The sequence below is a fragment of the Mauremys reevesii genome, linkage group 2, assembly GCF_016161935.1.
Source record: "Mauremys reevesii isolate NIE-2019 linkage group 2, ASM1616193v1, whole genome shotgun sequence".
NCBI lineage: Eukaryota > Metazoa > Chordata > Testudines > Geoemydidae > Mauremys > Mauremys reevesii.
Genome location: NC_052624.1, coordinates 65,951,343 through 65,973,171, shown reverse-complemented (window position 1 = coordinate 65,973,171; position 21,829 = coordinate 65,951,343). Strand labels below are relative to the sequence as shown.

The 21,829-nt window shown below is 41.2% G+C and overlaps 1 protein-coding gene across 1 annotated transcript in view; it reads right to left on the bottom strand.

Moving 5' to 3' along the window:
* GALNT15 (polypeptide N-acetylgalactosaminyltransferase 15) overlaps nt 1-21,141 on the bottom strand; it is a 31,810-nt gene extending 10,669 nt beyond the window's left edge. The window contains exons 1-4 of the mRNA XM_039522960.1: nt 19,941-21,141; nt 4,108-4,275; nt 1,671-1,788; nt 664-858 (exon numbers count right to left, since the gene is read on the bottom strand). Coding sequence (XP_039378894.1) covers nt 664-858; nt 1,671-1,788; nt 4,108-4,275; nt 19,941-20,503 — 1,044 coding nt within the window. The 5' untranslated portion in view covers nt 20,504-21,141. The remainder of the gene's footprint in view (nt 1-663; nt 859-1,670; nt 1,789-4,107; nt 4,276-19,940) is intronic.
* Nucleotides 21,142-21,829: the final 688 nt, after the last annotated feature.

The window sequence follows — 21,829 nt, the reverse complement described above, 5'->3', positions numbered from 1 at the left end:
GTATAATGAAATGTACCAAAGCCAAAGAAATAGGGCTAGCAGCAGCATTGTCAACAACTCTGCTGTTCAGATTTTAAGAAACATATGTTTGGGTATATGACATATTTCAATCACAGTGCTGAACCCAAACAGCCACCAGCTAAACTGTGGTTGTGGAGCATGCTGAGTCACTCCAGGAGGATTTGTGAGTAGTGATGCTTTTCCATTCTGGTTCCACACCCTAACTGTAAGACAGAATGGCAGCTAGTATCCAATCCTCTTTTCAATGCCTCCTTATGACGCCTCAAATGAAAATCTAATTGGTGTATAGTGATTGGGGTGTCTGTTGTTCTTAGAACTTTTCTGCTATCTTCCAGTGTGCGTCACTCTAGTTTTGTGAGGATACAGCCAATTTCTTCTGGACAACCATGAGCTAAACAGGATGTCACCTTTTCATTGAGTGTTATACCTTAATAAACACTTTCCTAAATCTGGTGTATTGGGTGTCTGTTTCTCTGCAGACAAAATTATTTCCCTCTGGAAGTGGCTAAACAATAGGTGGGACGTTAACGGGCAGCATTAATCAACTACAAAAAGAAAAACTCTCTCTCTCTCTTCCCCTTCCCCAAATGGTAAGGATTTACTTTACTTCCTCCTGAGATGGAACATCACTTATGTCTTTACTTTACTAATTAGGAATGCCGCTGTGTCATGCTTGTAGAAAATCTCTTTAAAAGAATCCAGCCAGGTCTCTACTATTCGGATTTTGTTCCTCATTGCAGCCTCTTCATTGGGAAAAGTGTGCGGGATACGATTTCGATAAATGTGTCCCACCCGTGAGCATGGAAGGATTTCAACAGAACCACCACAGAGCCATGCCTGTAACACAGATGAAGACAAAAAGGGGTCTAACATGGTGTATCCGCTATGCAGGCAGTACATCGCTATCAACACCATTTAGCAAATGGTAAGTAACCTAGGTGTGCAAAGCAAGGTGAAATAGAGACTGACACGAGTAAAAATCTCTTCTGGCTAGTAGCCTTGTGGGTTCATTTTATCTGATAGCAATACTGATGGGGCCAAATTATGGGTGCCCCAAGGAGGAGGCCATCAGAAGGAGGAGGAAGTCCATTCTCCCAGTACACCCATGAAGGAGGGAGCTATAATTTGGCTGCTTGTGTTCTGAGGCCTTATCTAGACTAGGATTTGGAAGGTGTTATCTAACATGTATTAACAGCCTAGTGTAGACAAGGCAGCGTGTCTTTAACATGTGTTTAACATGTGTTTAACATGTGTTAAACTCGAGCCTTTAATATTAAACACACTGCTTTGTTTTGTAACAATATCTTTGTTTTGTTCTGTTGTTAAGTTGTTAAGATTCTGCAACTAACACTTTCCAAATACTACATACATGCTAGGGTTCATTTGCAAAATGCAGCTTTCAGAAGGTGCTAAAAATATTGTCCTTTCATGAGGTGAGGGTCAGCCAATGAGACTTAGTGGTTCTGTGTGTTGTCACTTGACATCTTGCTGGAGAACTTTAGGGGGAGATTACTGTGAGAAAACAGAAATTTCTCTCCACCTGATGCAGTTTTCTACTCAGTTTTTATTTTCTAAGTTGCCTCTGGGCTCTTAAATATTGTTCTCTTCAACACACAATAGTTACTTGACATTTCTGTTCAGATTCTTACCCTTATAGATAATTCTAGGTTTTCTGCCCCCCATAGAGTCATGTCGGAATCATAAGCGCCAATATTTTGGAAGTAATGTCGGTCCATTGCCACTACTCCACCCGGCACCACAGGACTTCTAGACAGAGCACAGTTTAAAAGTGAATCTTGCTGCAATCTAAGATGGAGAGTTAAATAGAGAATGAGATTTACTCTGATCATGGAGAGGTCGCTATAAAACAATGCATGATCCTGTGGTGGGCCTTACAATCACTGAGAAGGTGGCAGGGAAATTTTAAAGTGTCAACTGTGTTTCTAGTTTAAAAGGTGTGTGTGTTGCTTTCCACTTGCTGAGTGGTGGCAGATTTTGGGACTTTGCAGTGAGCCACTTTGCTGGTGGGAGAGAGATGGGGCTCAGAGTATTTCTCAGTGTAATTTATTTATTTTACAAATGTACACAACTGCTGTTTACTTTAAATAGAGATGGCCAACACTACACTTGCGGACATCACAGATAAGACACTATTGTGTAAAGCTTTGCAGACAAGAAGCTGCTTCCTTCCCTCTGACCCTCTTGCTCTTAGCACCCTCTCTGTTTTTGAGTCCTGCCCTCAGTCTTCCCACCAAGCATACCCTTTACCCTAGATTGTAGGGCTCACCTACAATTTTCCCATGTTTGAACATGGTTATGAAGACCTGAGTTAGCTGACCTGATGTTGGCCATAAGTTTGCGGTCAGCGTGGACCGGCCAAGTGATGTGCCTGGCATCAAGTCAACCAAACTGTGGAATCACTAAAGGCTGGTGCGCCTTTGATCTCTCAAAAGCTGAGTTCTGTCTCTCATGTTATTGCTTTATCTCTTCCAACATTCCTCTGCCCTCTGGGACCTCCAGTCCATTCATGTCCAAGATTGCTCTTCTACACTCATTCCCTCCCCCGTACCATTCTCCCTGCTCACTCCTCTTTCTCCACTGACTCTGTTGCTGAATCTCTTCACTTCTCTCTGCCACCGTTGACTCTTTTTTCTCCTTCTTGACCCCCATTGTAAACCTCTGTCCTACTAACCCCCAGCCCTGGCTCACCTCAGCCTCCAGCTTGTCTGGTCTTGATCCATGCCACTTGAATGCCCCAGGAATCATTCTCATTGTTGCACAGACTTCTCCCACTACATATTTGCTCTCTCTCCCTTTATTTGCCATTTTTCTTGCCAAACCAGCACGACACTGCCACCTTCACTGAATGCCTCTGCCCTCCCCACATTCTCTGTCATTACTGACCACACCGCCATCCTCCCTGTCACACAGTAAACTAGGTCTGAACTTCAACTCCTCCCTCTTCGGACACTTCTAGGTGATATCCAAATCTTGCAGCCTTTTTTCTCCCTGCACAATATTTCGAGGTTCTAATCTTTTTTTCTCTGTTCACCCAGCTAAAACCTCCCCCACATTCTCATCTCAGTTACTTCAGATAACCTCATCACTTCCTCCAGGCCATAAAAATAGAGCAGATAAGATCTGATCACATCTCCCCATTTGAAGCCCTCCTCTGGCTCCCCCTTGTCCACCTCCATTAAGCTCACACTTTTTGTGGCTACCTTTACGGCTCTGCATACCTCTGCCACACTTTATTTCTCCCTGCTTGTCTCTTATTTTGTCATCCCTGTCCCCCCGTGCTCCACCTCAGTCATCTGCTTCTCTGCCCGCAATTTCCACACTTTCTTCTACTCCATATGAAATCCTTTTGCTTTCAATTTGGAGTTAGGTGTCCAAGTATCCTTGAGGATCTGGGCCTAATTGAGTACATCATCTATTAATGTATTTCATTTATCGCATGACTGACTTGTTCATCTGTATGGAGGGAAGGAAATAAGGAACTGAAGCTGGAAATTGGTACAGGAGAAAGAGGCAAGATTGGAATTGTTGAGTGAGGGTCAAGGGATGGGGAAATTAGCATATTTTTATCTTATACACACACACACAAAACATATCAACATGTAATTAATAAGCCATGTGACTATCATTATCCTAATAACTTTGTATGTGGCATCTCCCCCCACCTTGTCTTTTCAGTTTGCATAGGTGTTAGAACTGGGGGTGCTGCACACCCCCTGGCTTAAAGTTGTTTCTGTTATATACAGGGTTTACAGTTTGGTTCAATGGCTCTCAGCACCCCCACTCTACAAATGGTTCCAGCACCCCTGTCAGATTGTACATTGTTTGGAGCCGTGTCTATGTCTGGAAAGCACATGCCATAACATAGGCCCGATTGTAGTCTAATAATATTATTAATAAATTAAAACCTACTGGATATGTAAACCAATAACCCTCTCCTCGCAAAAATACAAGCCAAAAAAACCTGTGAATGTAATCCTGTCTCTTCTCAATTAGCTGGAGAGTGTGTTAGATTTTGTGACCGTGCTGCTGAGGTGAGAGTAAGCATATTGGCTGATGAACTGTTACCTGATGGGGCTGATGGCAGACTGGCGTACCTTCTCCTCATGCTCCGGCAGCGGCTCCCAATGGAAATCTAATTTCCAGTCAAAACCACCTCGTTGCAGATCCACAGAGTGATAATACTGAAAAGTCTTCCAGTCAATGACATCTAGGACAGGGGAGACGATTCGATTTCTGAAAAGAATTTATTTTCTTTTGAAGGCCAAGTTGGGGAATAAGTTGACAGTGTGTTAGTAAACCATTTGTTCTAGGATTTGACCCTGAAAGGTGCTGAGCACTCCTGTGAGATACAGATTGCCCTCAACTCCTCTGCTGATGGGAGCTGAGTGTGCTCTGCCTATTGGAAGATTGAACCTATAGTGAGTAAAGTAGGGGACACTAATTTATTAAGAATGTATGAATCACAGTCATTTCACTGTTAATTTGGGTCTTACTTTGGTTGCACTATCAAAATGTACAAACGCAGAACCAAGAGATGGTCCTTGCCCCAAAAAGCACTTGCACTGGGTCTTTTACACAGCTGGACACATTCTGCCCGCTGTTCTGCCTTCTGATATCTCAATTGCATAGACAAAGGGTCAAATTCTGCCCTCACAACCTCCCTGGTTTCAACAGGGTTTCATGGGTATGACTAAGGGCAGAACTATTCCTGAATAGTGGAATTTAGGAGGTGTATTTTGCTTTTAATTTTCCATGGACTGGTCATTAGAAGAGACCTATTTCAAATTGAAAACACAAGTGTTCAATATATAGTATATTTATCCTTTTTCTGTACTATATTATAATGGTTGCTTTGTAACAATCTGTGTAGTTAACATCTCCATTTTAACTCCCTCTTAGCATATACTTGTAATTTTCTCGCCACTGTACTGTTCCCATATATCGTCTGTCTGTAATAGCCAGAATAGAACCCTGACGTCATGGGCATATATCCTTTAATTAGTATCTAACTTTAATGAAATCAGTATTTATCTGAATATTCTGTATTTTCCATGTCAGACACCTCATGATGCTTAACAATGTGCCTCATGATGTCCTGAAATTATCAGTAATTTAGAAAAGAACAAATTCCGTGGTATCAAAACCTTCTGTTTCCTAATCAATGGTGCATGACATTTGGAAACCATCTTAATAGTTCAACTGCTACAGCATTACAGATCTGAGAGCTGCAGCAAAGAAAGCTGTTTGGAAGAGCAAAGTAACCCATTTCTGCTCTATTACTCAGGAGCTACTCCCATTGACTTCAGTATAATGGCTTGTCTACACAGGGAAGCTATTCCAGAATAAGTTAGCGTTTGCGTATAAAGTGGAAATAGCTGTTGTGGATTAAAGTAAACCAGAAAAAGATACTGTTATTCTGCAATAAGAGTGTTCAGCTAATCCAAAATAACTCAGCATGTAGATAAGCCCTGTGTGAGAGAAAAATCTGGCCCTCTCTGTGTAGAAAGCAGCATGTTTTGCCAAAGAGACACCAAGGGCCTTTTCTTTAAAAGTTTTAGCTCTGCTAGTTTGAGATCATTCTTGAGGGAAGCTGAGTTTAAATACATTCCAGCCAATAGGGAAGGGTCAACACCTTAGTCTCCAGTATCCTATTATCTGTTCACTGTTTGCCATGGCAATGAAAGAGAGATTGACGCCAGCTTTGGGAGCTGGCAACTCTGCGTGATGTTTGTATGACCTTGGCATATTTTTGCTGCATTTACAATCACTATAGTGATGGTTTTCAGTGAAAGTAGGGAGGGACTCAATCCTTTTTTCTTTTACAGTTGTCATTCTAACTAGTGAGGATTTTAGAAACGTGTGGAGAAAAACTGTCCATGGGTCTTCAATAGCTAGAGGGGAGTTGAAGTATTATGTAGAGTATAGTTAAAACTGCTCAGTCTCTCCTTTGTTCCATGGTAAGAGAACAGGGAGTGTCACCTGATGAGTTAAAAGCAGGTAGATTTAAAACAAATAAGAGAAGATACTTGTTCATAAAGGAGTATATCAGCCTGTGGAATTCACAATCATAGGTGCTCATAGAGACAAGCACTGGATTTATAAACTAGATTAGATAATTTTATGACCAATTATAACATTTGTAATCATACAGGTTAAAACCAAGTAACTCATTGTCATGCTTCAGGGCATGAGTCAATTGAAGTAGGGGTCAGGAAGGAATCTATCTGTATGACAACATTGCACAATCAGCCAGGAATATTCTGGGGTGGTGGGCTTCACTTTCTTTTGAATCATCATTATACTGTATAGCCTATATGTTTGTACAACACCTAACATAATAGAGTCCAATCCTGACTGCAGTTCTATGGTATTACCATATACAAATAATAAAGATCAAATTCTCATTGGATTCCTTGATGATATCCTGAGAGATTTCCTAGTATTCAGGATGACACTATTCCATTCAAATGAAAGTCAACAGAAGTCTTTCCAAAGAAATCTGGTGTCAATCCTTGTTCTCCAACTGAGAAAACCAGGGAAAAGGAAAGAGGCGGAATGAAAGTCACCACCTTCTTCTGGGATGTGCTAAAATTGAACACAGTTTACAGCTGGATTTATTTAATTGGTTCAGGCATTTTCTTTTCTTTTTACTAAGCCAGATGAAACTAAAAAATGTAATACATCTTGCATGACTAAATTTCAAAACCTAAAGAACATCATATAACTCCAATACAAGTCAATAAAACTACAATTTCAATGGCAAGCAATAGCAAAGTGTGCACCATTTAGAGTTAAAATTACTACTGAAGTCCTCCTCCAGCACAAACACTTGAAAGCCTCTTACAGCTGCCTGGGTGGAAATGGGATTTATGATTATAATTGGAACTAGACACTCCTGCTTCACTTTGCTGCTACTAGATGAACACACTCTAGTCTATTGCTTCTAGTCTAAATATTCTTACATAGCTAGAGCTGATAAACCAGGGGTCCCCAACGCGGTGCCTGCGGGCACATCTAAATGTGCCCACGTCCTGTCCGGCGGTCGAGCATCAGCCGAAATGCCGCCACCACGGTCCTTCATCTGGCACCCGCCAGACGAAAAGGTTGGGGACCACTGTGACTAATTGTTGTAACATAGTTTATTTTAGAATAAGATTTCATTTTAGAGTGAGAGAGATTAGGAAGAGAAGTATGAATGGGGAATTATTTAGAATAAAAAATTCAAAGATGTTTGACTAGGAAGGCCAGATTTTTATCTAATGTATAGTTGTGTAAATCTAGAACTCTGGGCTTTCAACCTTTATTCATTTTGAATGGAGGTGCGGACCCCTTTGGAAATTCAACCTGTGGTCTGTGGACCCCTACCATAGAAGTCTTAGATTGAAAGCTAACTGAACAGAATTAACTATAAATGTTTCACATGCTCAGCACAGCATTTGACACAGCGTGAGACAGAGCACTAAACAGTGGGCTTCTCTAGTAATGACAATACTTCCAGGTTTTGACCTGTAGGTGGGGGTATTCACATACCCAATGATTGATCAGAAAAATGGAATGCCTTTTTTGGGATCTGAAATTTTATTTTCATAGTCACCTTTCCGAGACCTCTTAGACATAGTCTGTGGACCACCAGTGGTCTGCATACCACAGGTTAAATACCACTGATCCAGAATAACTGGACTGAAGTAAAAATTGTGACTCTGGATTTACACTGGTATAACTGAGATAAAATTCTAGATCTAAGGGTATGATATTGGCATAATTCTTCTACTATTATATTTTCCATTCATTTACATCTCATCCTTTCTGGATCTAGTTCTCTAATTTGTTGCCAATATCAGAGCCCAATCCTCCTATAACACTTTTGACTTTAATGTGATTGTTCATGACAATAAGCACTAAAACCAGTAGTGTTTGCAGGACAGAGTGCCGTTTTTAAACTATATGTTGTTGTTGTTTTGTTTTTAAATATTGGATCCAGACCTTCAGTGCTATGCAAACAAAACTTCTGCACCACCTGGAATGGGCTCAGCCAATCAGGAAACCAGAACCAAGCCAATCACAACCACCAAACCAGGTAAAAACATGCTTCCAAAACAACCTAGTATTCTGAACATTTTGCACAATTTAGCCTACTCTCTTAATCTGTCAGAAGCAGATAAGTGAGGCTGTTTAAAATTTGTTCAGCAATGGAAAGATTGATATAAAACTAAAACAAGTAAGTTTTTAAAAAAGGACTTTTGGATAAGCATTAAATAAAAAGTTTGCATTTTGAAAATTATGGAACTGAAGACAATTGATAACTCATTGGATATGCCATATTGCACCTTACCTCAAATTCTTCAGTAAAAGAACCAGTAATCTGTTTTTCTAAATGAATTATATGCACTACAAACTGATATCAGTGTTTTAAAAGTATTACTGTATAAATGATAACACCTTCAGAATTCCATGCTTTACAGGGTTTTAAGATACCGTTTAGAAATTTAAGAGTCAGATCCTTAGATGGTGTAAATAAGCATAGCTCTATTGAAACTAGTGGAGCTGCACTGATTTACAGTACCTTGAACTTCAAATTGTTAGAAGGTCCTTCTGATCATAAATAAGGAATCTGGTAGCTTTAATTTTAGTAAAACTAATCAATAGCCAATTCTTATTTTAATCAAGTGTTACCTTATCTTTCTTGTGATATTAAAGTATCCTTTCTAAAACATCTGTTTTCTGCATATTCAATGGTGGATTTAGTGTTTGCATGGCTAGAAATGCACATTTTCAGCCAAAGGTAATTGAAAGTTGGAAGATGTTGCTTATAATTTGTTTTGTTCTTAATTCAGTAGCTGGCAGACAGTCAGCACCTTCTCGGAACTTTGAAATGAAATGTTCACACTGGCAGACAGCTGCTAATTTTATTCCATGGAATCTGAAGAAGGAGGGGGGAGGGGGAAGGAAGGAAACTCAAAAAGAACTGGCAACAATGCTTTGTCCAATGTGAGTGGGGCGTTATTAATTTGTGAATATTTCAAATGCCTGGAGCACATGAGACCTTCAAAAAGGCAAACAAACATAACTTCCTGTTTGGGGATTTCTAAACCAAATACAATTTGCAAATGAAATGTTTTCCCGTTACCCTTTACATAAGCTGTGGACATTGTGTTCTTTTCTTGTGAAAAAAGAAGAATTAATTAACCAATCTGCTTAAAGTTTCATATACTGTAGACTGCTTTTAGAAGGGCTTTGTACTGATTTGTACCATGCTTTGCTGGAAAGGAATAGATTGTTAAAATGAGCACAGGTAACAAAAACAACTGTAAAAATGTTCCTATTGTCCTCAATTCATTCTCACAGTGGGTCTTTTCCTACAAAAAGGAGATGGCCTGGGAATCCAAGCTACATGTAGACTCTCTTGCTCAGGCCCAAAGTTGGGGCAAGCATCTGCCTTTGGGCACTGTCTGGGCACCTGCATTTCCACTGAAATCACCTTTGTAAAGGGCTGTGAGATCTTCAGATGAACATAGTATATAAGTGCATATTAATGAGTGTTATTCTAGACAAATGGAGAGCAGGAAAAGAAGAGCAGGAAGAGAGACAAAGTCCGTGACGTCAGCTACCTAGTTGCAGGGGACTAAGTATGTGGAAGGTTTTAAAAGCAAGGTCAGTGTTGAACAGGATACTGAAATGAATGCTGAGCTGGTGGCATTGTGTGATAATGGGAGTGATGAGTTCTTGCTTCTCTGTGCATGTGAGAAGGCAGGCAGCAGTTTTCTGTGAATTTTGGAATCTGGAAATCTGGGATTTGCAGAAGGGAATTGCAGTAGTTGTGCTGAGAAGAGATGAAAGGTATTGTTTGATTTTTATAGAAAATATTTACATTCTTCATGCTAAATCAGCATAAAGTTAACACATGCACACAAATCTTTTAAACAATTGAACCATTTTTGCCTGATCCTGCACACCTGGCAAAACTCTGATTTCTAAAAGCAGCAAACGGACAATGTGGCAATTTTCAGTGGCTGTAGTAATTCTTAACTATATTTAACAACAATTTTATAAATAATTGGTGATCTACATTGTAGAACCAAATGAAGGGATCATGATTGTTAGAAGATAAATTAACATCTTTTAACAATTTTGAAGCCTTTGGGCCAGGCTCCACAAACTCTGAGTTGCAATACCTAACTTTTATGCACCTAGAAAAATCACAGGAACCACACTGCAATTCACAAAGCCTGAGTTAAGTGCCTAGGCTTCCTCTACAATGCATGGGGAGAGATAGGCACCTTAGAACGTGATCTACAAAATCCAACATGCCAGAAGGTGTGATGCCTAACCTAGCCAATGGGAGATGCTGATCAAAGGGATGTGTCCTACGCTCCATCTACCTTATGAAGCCTGGATTTAGGCACCTCTCTCTGCTGGCAATCCATGAACCAGGAGAAGATAGGTGCTCCTCTGCCAAACTCACTTCTGGGGTCCAATCCAGCAGACATGCTCAGAGGCTGCCTAATGCCACACAAAATGAACGGGCTCATAGTGAGGGTACTCTTCCAGGATGTAGGAGACTACAGGTTGAAGTCCCCCCCCTCCACCTGACGAAAAGAAGAGATTTGAATAGGGATCTGCCACCTCTCAGGAGAGTGTCCGAGACACTGGATTATAGATTAGTCTGATGTGGATCTCCCTCAATCTCTCCTATAAAAGTTATTCCACTTCATTAAATATTAATTGGGCACCAGAAAGAATGATAAAGACTCTATAAGTTGCAAGGAGAGGAAGGACTGGCGTAACTGTCAGCAAGGGGTACTAGAGAAGAAAGCAATTGTGCCACAGCCAGCCACAAATGGGCACAGTAGCAGTGAGTCCATTCTTCTACAAGAAATAACCAAAGCCAAATCTTCATGATGGAACACAGTATGTGCACCCTCTGCAACAGGCTGGCACTGATATGAATACAAAATGGCAGCTGCCTCCAGCAGACTCCTAGAGATTTAAAGATGCAATACACAAGAAACCGTCACAATTACATAACTATGAAACTATATATTATTATTGATCTGGAAGCAGACTGAAATATAGACTGCTGTAGGATGAAACTATCCAAGGGGCATCTGAACTGTTTTCCAAAACACTGTACAGGTTGTTATATTAGTCATCCCTGAACAACTGAAATGTCAAGCAATTCTTTAGAAATCAATGACACGTTCTTCAAGGAAAGACAATATATTGTAGCTAACATAAGAATGGACAGACTGGGTCAGACCAAAGGTTCATCTAGACCAATATCCTGTCTTCTGACAGTGGCCAGTGCTAGATGCTTTAGAGGGAAGGAACAGAACAGGGCAATTATTGAGTTATCCTTCCCCTGTCATCCAGTCATAGCTTCTAGCAGCCAGAGCTTTAGGGACGCCCAGAGCATAAGGTTGCATCCCTGACCATCTTGACTAATAGCCATGGATGGACCTATCCCCCATGAATTTATCTAATCCTTTTTTTAATCCAGTTATACTTTTGGCCTTCACAGTATCCCCTGGTAACGGGTTCCACAGATTGACTGTGTGTTTGTGAATGAGTACTTACGTTTGTTCTAAAGCTGCTGTCTATTAATTTCATTGGGTGACTCCTGGTTCTTGCGTTATGTGAAGGGGTAAATAACACTCCTTATTCACTTTCTCCACATCATTCATGATTTTGTAGACCTCTATCGTATCCCATCTTAGTCATCTCTTTTCAAAGCTGAACAGTCTTTTTGCAGATACAGACTAACACAGCTGCTACTCTGAGTCCCAGTTTTATTAATCTCTCCGCACATGGAAGCTGTTCCATACCCCTAATGTATATTTTCCAGGTCTAACGCATCTTTTTTCTGATGAGGTGACCAGAATGGCACACAGCATTCAAGGTGTGGGCATACCATGAATTTATATAATGGCAATATGATATTTTCTGTCTTCTTATCTATCACTTTCTTAATGGTTCTTAACATTCTGTTTGCTTTTTTGATGGCTCCTCCACTCTGGATGTTTTCAGAGAACTATCCACAATGACTCCAAGATCTTTCTTGAGTAGCAACAGCTAATTTAGACCCCATCATTTTGTATTTATACATAATTTGGGATTATGCTTTTCAATGTGCATTACTTTGCATTTATCAACATTAAATTTAATCTGCCATTTTGTTGCCCAGTCACCTAGTTTTGTTAGCTTTGGACTTAACTATCATGAGTAATTTTGTATCATCTGTAAACTTTGCCACCTCACTGTTTAGCCTTTTTTCCAGATAATTCATGAATATGTTGAATAGCACTTGTGCCAGTACAGATTCTTGGTGGATCCCACTATTTACCTCTCTCAATGGTGAAAACTCACCATAGTCTCATTATTCTAACCCTTCGTCTCTTATCTTTTCACTGCTGCACTGTTTCACAGTAAATCTATATTTATGGTTAAAAGAATTCATCCTAAACAAGTCTTACTTGAGGGTGTGTGCACATGGTAATTATTTTAGGAAGATTTCGTAGTTTCTGGGAAAAGAATTTTGATAAGGTTATCAACTAAAGCCCGAAAACCAAAAAAAAAAAAAAAAATACAAAGTAGTCAAGTACCCCTGCTCAGGGCCGCCTGGGGGGGGCGGGCGGGGCAAATGGGGAAATTTGCCCCAGGCCCTGGGCCCCACAGGTGGCCCGCGAGCCCTGGCCTGGTGGTGGTCCGGGTCTTCAGCCGGCATTTCAGCGGCGGGGGGCCCTTCAGTGCAGCCGAAGACACGGAGCGACTGAAGGGCCCCCCACCGCCGAAATGTCCTGCAAGCCCTGGCCTGGCAGCGGTCTGGGTCTTTGGCGGCATTTCGGCAGGATGGGGGGAGGGGCCCTTCAGTCGCTCCAGGTCTTCGGCGGCATTTCGGCAGTAGGGTGCCCTTCAGTGCTGCCGAAGACGTGGAGCGACTGAAGGGCCCCCTGCTGCCGAAATGCCACTGAAGACCTGGACTGCTGCTGGGTGAGTACAAGTGCCGCAGCTCCCTCGCTTTGCCCTAAGCCCCCTGAATCCTCTGGGCCGCCCTGCCCCTGCTAAGTGAATTCAGTAATCCAATAAAGTGTATAGTGATCTTTTTTCAATAAGGATGGAAAGAGTTCTATAATAATCTTTTCTTTCTCTAGCACCTTTTATCACAAGGTGTTCCAAAGGACTATATAACCTTAGGCAGGCTGTTCTTCCCGGTAAGCCATAGGCTGGTGACTCAGGAGCCCTGGGTTCCATTCCTAGCTCTGCCACAGGCTTCCTTAGAAAAATTCACTTCACTTCCCTACTTCCTTATCTGCAAAATGGGAATAACAGTGTTTATCTGCCTCAAATGGGTATTTGTGAAATCCTTGGGGAGAAGAACTATGTAATCAGCAAATAATATTTTACATTCATAGACAGAGCTGGCAGTCACACCTATAGTTTAGCTTGCCTAACATTCTCCTATTGAAACTTACCTATAAGGAGCATTTTGATGATCCCCACTGAAATGTAGCTCCCTTTGGGATGGAATTCAGTGGCACACAGTAACGCTACCCAACATCTGAGGACAGGAACTGGAAAATGACACACCTAGCTAAATCTTTAGGGAAATGTATGCAGGCACTAGGCAGCATGACATTGGCATTTGTGTGGGGAAGCAGAGTTACCAGCATGATACCTGAGGGCACTGTACTGTGGAAATTAGTTTATCTTGGATGAAACAAATATACTTGTCTTAGTTAAAGATCCCATGGCATTTTTCCCCAAGAAATAAGGTTAACATTGATATCCTGCATAATTCTATTAATTATATACTGCCTACAAGTCAGTAGGAACTGTAGGTGGCACAGCAGGTTTGAAAATCAGTCCCTAGGTGTCCAAGGTGGGCACCTAAAAACTGAGGCATCCTAAAGTTAGCGGGAACTTTTGAAAACAATTCGCCTGATTCATCACCTCCACTTCCCGGAGCACCTAAGTATTTCTTAGGGGTCTGCCATCCATCCTCATGGAGTCTTGGAGAATGGGAACCTTTCTATAGATAGAACCTATCAATATTCTCTATTTTAAAGGTTAAAAAGTCTACAGAAAAAGTTTTAATTCCATATGGCTTTTTTTTTTTTAGAATAATTTATATACAACCCTACTGGTTTCATCCCTGTTGAATTGTATAGGTCTTTTCCATAAGAGACTGAGGCCTTGTCTTACTCTGAGGTTTTATCAACTGGTGTAGATACACCAATATAGTTACACTAATACAAGCCCTCAGTGTAGAAGTATTGCACTGGCATAAACTGTGATTTGCTCCTGATTTGAAACTTGCTCAGTTGCAACAGAGCAGCTAGAACAGTGTAGTCACACTGGTATCTAACGCTCCAGTGCAGAAAGTGAACTGGTTTGGGATTACCATGTAATTAGTCAGTATTTTATATGACAAGGAATCTCTGCTTGCCTGCATTAGGTTACTATTTTCACCAGCTCCTACTGCGTTAAGATAATAAATGCAACTCGGGAGACCTGCGTTCATAGTAAAGTTTCAAAGCTGTATTAAGTCAATGTTCAGTTGTAAACTTTTGAAAGAACAACTATGATGTTTTGTTCAGTTATGAACAACTTCCATTCCCGAGGTGTTCGTAACCCTGAGGTTCTACTGTGAGCGCAAAGTAGTATTAAACCATCTTTCTGCTGCTTATTCTTCAAACTTGCTTTTGCAACATTATTGATTCCCTAATGTATTTTGAATCTGGGGACTGCATGATTTTCACAAACATCTGAAATTGTTTGCTTATGACTATTTCATTGATATCAGAAATAGAACACCAAATGTATGATGCTGTTGCCTGAAGCCTGTATTTTCTATTTCAACAGGGAATAACTTAACTAGAGTTGAAGCTGTCTGTGTAGATAAAGTACGTGATTTTGCCTTCATGTTGTATATTACATTAATACCACATTTGTCTCCCTGTAGTAAGTTAGTTTGAATTTTTATTTTATCTATCTATCTATCTATCTATCTATCTATCTATCTATCTATCTATCTATAAATTTGTTTTGTTCTTTCTTTCCCTTTTTAACATTAGATCTGGGAGAGCATTGGATTGTTATTGGTTGGAACTCATGCAAAGGTTCAGACATCAGAAAGGCTGTATATAACCTGGGCAGTTGCTGAGTCACTTTCTGTAGCTGATGAAGTGCTCTCCTACGCTAAAGCACTTTCTTTTACAGCTAAAGTGAGTGAGTGACAACTTAATTAGTGCACAGTGAAGAAGAGAGGTGGGTGTTTCGTGAGTCAGTGAAACTTTGTTTTCTGCTTCACTATTGTATAAGGAGGTGAATATGGATTCAGTTTCACAGTTCCTCACCTGCTTCATTAATTCAAGCTTATTATACTAATGCCTTGCACTTCCATAGCATCTCAAAGACTTTATGAAAAATAATAATGTAACTCCCCCCGCCCCCTCACCATCAGATAGATGGCATTAGCATCATTTTACAGATGGGAAAAGTGAGACATAGTGAGGTTAATAATTTGCCAACTGTCTTAGCAAGTCAATGCAGAATGAAGACTAGAACCCAGCTCTCTTGATTGACAGCCCTGTGTCTTAACTACTACACACAGCTCCCTTGCTTGGAGTAGGAACACTTCTGCTATGGTATTTAGAAAGGGATGATTTGGGCCTCCACTGTTTTCCAAATCAGACTACATTTCTATTAATGGGTCAGAAATCCTGCAGCCTTTACTCAAGACTAAATCCTGGCTCCCTGTGCATAACAGGAGTAAATAATGAGCACATTGGCTCTGCACAAAGGTTGGTGGTGTGTGCTGCAGGGGTCAGAAGCCTTTCCCATGGGTCACAAGGCACCAGTGAAGCTGCTCCATGGCCACTATGGAAGCCTCAGGGTGACAGTAGCATTGGTGGCTGCCTCTCTTGTCCTGGTGAATTTTAGCCAGTGAATCAGTGTGGCATGAATTTGTGCCATTGGATCCATGGGCCATGCCTCCTCTCCTGCTCTTGTAATTCCCCTGTCAAGTGGCATGTAAAAAGCTTCCATGGAGCAGTGCATCACTGTGACTCTCCTTTAAGGCTTTCTGTAGCTCTTTTAGGGTATGTCTACATTGCAATCAAGAGATAGGATTGCAGCATGTGCAGACGTTGGATACTAGATCAAAGCCAGCTTGACTCACAACAGCAATGAAGCTTCAGCAGCATGGGCCACAAATAATCCAGAAGACAAAGCAATCTGCTTTCACTGGGAAACCCTTTTAGAAAAGGGCAGACATGGAAACCTAGAACAGTATTGTATTCCACATACTTGCAGCATCTTTCATTTTGCATTTGAACAATGCAATCATCTCTAAAAGAGAACACGAATGAGTTTAAAAGCAGCCATTGTCAGCAGTAAAAGCAGCCCATTTCATTGCCTGGGAACAACCTTGTTTGCAGCTTTTTACTATGGTTACTTACTGAGCTAGTAAGTGTTTTAAAGGAGGCATTATACTTTTCTTTTCAAAATACACCCTCACCCCCTCAGCAATTCATTGTGTTACAAACAGCCTTAGTTTACTGTTAATGTTACATAATTTAATGTTCAAACATTTACTTTTCAGTGGCTTCAGAATCCTTTCTTTATTAAAGAGTATGTATTTACTGCATATGATTCTTGAAACACTTAAGTACCCTAACCTCTTTGTGATGCTTGGTGATTGCTGAATGCTGAGCACAGCCATGCATTATCTCTATTTGTCTTTCTGAACTTAGTGTTGGTGAAATAGCTAGGATTTAGGCAGCCCGAAAAGTCTTCTATTTTTCCATGGAACAGCCACAGGTACAACGTGGGAGAAAGCAGTGCAGCCCTTCCCACCCTGCACTGTCAATGTGCATCAGATGTGACCTGACAGGAGCAGCTCACAGGAGAAGATAATCCAGCCTCTGGGCCTATTCAATCCACCAGGGATAAGCAGGAAAGACAGTGGTTGTAGGGAGCAATGCTTGATGTGTAAGGTTGTGGGGTGTGGCTGCAGAGGTCAAAGGGGCCACCTTCCCCATTGGATGGTCGGGTCCAGGACTTTATGGATAGCGCATGAGTGGCAGGCTGCAGTGAACAGCAGGCACTGATTTCTGTTGTGTGTGAGCTATGTAATCTTTAAATAAAAAGAATTTAGTTTTTCCAGTGCACTGCTTTAATGCAAAGGACAATGCTATGGTTTACTGTCAGCTTTAAGGGACAGCACTTCTAAGAGTATGTTCTATGACAAACTCCATATATCTTAATGCTGATTTATTAGTAGATGAAATATATAGAAGTGGGGGTTTATCATTATTATTTTGCAGCATGCAAGTATGTGTTAGGTGCCTCACAATAAGCAGGTATGGTCCCTGCCACAACAGTTTACCACCTAACTTCACACAGGCTGCAACAAAGGGGGATTTTATAGAAATAACTCTCTGGAATACTTCTAGCTGGTTTTGGTTGGTTAATTATAGAGGGCCTGATTCACCCCTGCATTGCTCTAGTTTTCCTTCAGTGTAACTCAGCTGAAATAAAAACAAATTCAAGATAATGAATATCAAACACTGTTAGCAAATATGGAAAACATCCTCCAAGTCTTGAAGTTTGTCTCCTCAAACATGGACCGCCATTTGTCTCTAGCCATGAGAAAATGACTGCTGCCAAAGATGTTATGTGAAACCTGTTGCTTGTAGATCATATCTTTTTGGCATGCTGCACTACTCAAAGAGGATGCATCAGAGATAGTCTGCCTCAGAAAGGCAGGATGCCTCTCAGAGCTCCCCCGTTGCTCTGGGGAGCATGGAAGCTGCTATGTCCCTCTAAGACTTGCTACATAACCCATCTCACGTGGCTAGCCAGATCAGAGGGGGGCAGACCCATGGCTCTACCTGTTTTTTCTCCCTTTCTCCACCACATTCTGGAGTCACACACCCCCAGATGATAATGGGAGTAGGAATGAGTTCCGGAGCTTATTCTGCCTTAAGGAACCCATACAGGAAGGGGGCTTGATGCTCTCTCTCTCTGTCCTCCACTACCTTGGCTAGGTACCAGGTAGAACCTCATCCATCAAGACCAACTGATGCACAGACTAACTCCCAATGAACTTTTCACTAGATCTTCTTAGCAGGCCATAGCCCTGTAATCTACCCTGTGCCTCAGTTCCCCCAGGTGTAAAATGAGAATAGTCCTTCTCTACCTCTCGGGGGTGTTGTGAGATAAAATTAATTAATGACTGGAAGGTATTCAGATACTAAGTTGATGAAGGTTATATGAATACCACAACATAAAAAGGAGAGTTTACAATCTAAACAAACAAGACAAAGTGTAGGAGGCCCAGAGATTTTCTGTTATTCTCTGCCTTTTCCCCAATGTTAGTGGTATCCTCAGCTCCTGCAGGGAATACACAAAACCGTCCACTTGAGAATACAGAATATAATAGAAAACAATGTTATTGCTTTACTAACTGAGTGGCAATGGACACCCAACAGATCAACACTTTTATAGCCCTTTAGACATGAATCAAATGCCCTGGCAAGTTCACATCAAGTGCACTACCAAATATTCAGCAGTCAGGGAGCTAAGTCATTTTAGACCAAGATTCTGCCCACAGTGACCCTCACAATAACTATACACAGGGGTAACTCAGTGCTGAATTTGGCCTAAGTTGTTTTGCTTATTTCAGTCCCAAGCAGTCAGTGGTCTCACACAAGTGAATCTCAGAGCAGAATCTGGACCATTGCCTACATATGAAGCACTCTGAGAACAAAGGATGACATCAGCTGAATAGAATACAGTAAATAAATAAGTTTATGTGATTACTTAACAAAAGAACCTAAACAAGCATAAATAAGGCCCTTATATTGGCATCTTATGGCTAGCACAATTAATTTGTGTGACTTGCCTTTGCAACAGACTAATCAGCCCCATAGTTCTCACACTCCAACAGATGGCTAAATAGCATTGACTGGCCCTGGTACCTGTTAAATAAAGCAGACAACTGCAACATTTTTCCATTCTGATATGTGCCAGCAGAGGCCGCCATACTCCTCATTAAATGAGCAGGCTAATAAATAAGTGCGCTCACAGGTTGAAAAGTCAGAACTTGTTGGCTACCTGGGTGAAGTGGGACGATTGCCTCTGCCAGTGAGAGTGAAAGGGCAGGAGCGGTACATAAACAAGGAGCAAAAGAGTTTTACAAATAACATAGCCTTGTACACTAATTCATTGTGCACTTGTTCGTCCCCCTCTGCTGGGACTGGAACACCCAGAGTGACTGGTACATTGGCCCAGCAAAAGATATTACCTCACCCGCCTTGTCTCTCTGCTACATTGCAGTCATTCTTCCTTCCATCCCCCCAACCCCACTACTAGTTTCTATAACTCCCTATAGTTCTTTTACCGGACACACAATTCTCAAGAGCCCCAAAGTCACTTGGTGTTTTCGACTTGAGTCTGAGAGTATTTAAAAAAACAATTATAGTATTTAAGAGAAAATGGGACAAGTGTCTCTCATGGCTCCTGTTATAGCATTTGCTGTTCTCTCAATATCCCCAGGGGATGATATAATGGAATGAAAGTTGTTGTACCCTAAGTTATTTAAGGAGACGGGAAGAGGAGTGTGCTTTGTCTAACTAGGATGAGTCTTGCTAGTTTAAGCTCCAGTTTCTGATCTGTGTTTCAGGGTCCCAGCTTGTAGCATGGAGTTTGGGAAAGGGACATAAATTTGGGGGAACAGGTACATTTTCTTTTCGGGAGGAGGGCTGGTTGCTCCAATTGAGGGAGATGATGTGATAGAAAGGGGACAGGTTTCTCAGGGGTCAAGGGAAAGGTTTTTTAGAGGAACAATTGGGAGTGGTCAGGTTTCTCATAGGAAATAATTAGGATGTTTTACTTACAAAGGATGCCGCACCTCAGGCAGCTCCCTGCGCAGAGAAATCCGCTCACTGAGCGCTTCATTAAAGCCATGAGTTTCCAGGCCAAGGATTGTCAATTGCTCACCCCCAGCAGCCTCTTCTGCATCCTGCAGGGAAAAGGACATGAGCTGGGACTCTTGGTTTCCCCTTGGCTTGACATCAGTCTTTTCTTCCTGCCTTTTGCTCTGCTGCTTCACCATTCGGTATCCTTTTCTTGCCTTGCTGTGGTTTCTCCTGGCTGTGGGTGACACAATGGCCACTAGCAGCTCATCCTCCCGGAGGGAAATGAAAGGGGATAACCCCACCATGGGGTAGTATTGCTGACTCTCCTCCTGAGTCTCCAACATTTCTTGGGTTTCCAGAAAGTCCAGCTGATACCCTTCTCTGGGACTGAACTTTAATGGCTGGGATGTCCCCTCTTTGTTCAGGTCCCGGAATGGTGGAGTCAGGATTGTAACCATCAGTAACAAAAAACCCAGCATCAGCAACAACAAGAGAAACTGAAGCTTACGTGATCCATATCTGCACCTCTTCTTCAAGAGCATACTGTTGGTGACAAAACAATACAGATGGTCATGCTAAATATCACTTGGATATTTCTTACAGCCCAGCTCTCTGGTTTCTTTGCAGCAAAAAACTGGTCATTACTGTCTGCTGCGAGGTTCCCCCCTCCCCCCTCACATTTCACTGATGTTGTTTCATGCTTTCCCGTATATTTGTAGACAAAATCAAAAATACCTACTTATAAGAGATAACATAGATCCAATTAGATAAAGGAGATCCTTTGTTATACAGAATCCCAGATTGTCTATGAATGAATGTATTTAGTTGACCAAAAAGCTCATTAAAAAGTGGTTGAAGTTTTGATTTTCGTTTTTAATTCTGAGAAAAAGTAAAAATAAATTCCATTTTTGATAGTTTCCTTCCAGAATATTTCCTGCCTCTGCAAAGTTTCCAATTGCTATCTGGACTGGAGTGATATTATATTTGCAAGCAGATCTGACAGCTTCCCCTGTTTTGACGCTTCAAGTTAACTGTGATCAACAGATGAGAACTACTCAGTCCCTGACTTTCTTTCACACATAACTATAGCACTCAGTCAAGGAACCCTTTGCCAGACATAATACAAAGCAATGTGTGTGTCTTTCTCTTGGTCCTAATGCCCTCACTGTTCTTGTCCTATCAAATCAAAACTTTGCATGGAACTGTTAGAGGTGCACTAGAAAGAAGCAAATGCTGTTTTGGAAAACAAATCAAGAAGCACACATGATTCTAGTTTAGAATATCCTTATTAAGCACGGAATATCCTGTATAACAAACTGAATTGAACAAAGGGTTGAATGCACATGATATATTGAAAGCTAAATGTGTTTGCATAGTAACATCTTGACTCTGGAATATATAGGTATTTTTATTTGTTATAAATATTTATGTCTTTAGTCATTTAAGTGCTGGCAAAAGGTACTGAATTATCAAACCTGGAGACTGGAGTCCATAAATCAGATATTGCATGGGCAGCAATAGTGCAATCTTTTCCACCAGTGTGCTGCAACCCTGATCTGAAAGGACCACCTATGGGGCTGAAAGGGTAGCTGAGTCTCTGTGGCCTCTTTGCTGATACTACTAACAAGGATGCTAGTTGGTGCTGACTGGGGCATTTGTTTTTGTGAGATGAGAATAGGAAATGGACTGAGACTACCAACTGCACATCCCATGGAATCGTGTGCCTTTCTACCTGGCAAGGCCCAAATATGGGACAAAATCACAATTTTATAATGAGAGTATGATATTTGGTAATTTTCTTAAAGCCTCAGCTCCTGGAGGCAAGTGATTATATGAGAATCTCTGCTTCAGTTTTTAAAAATGTATAT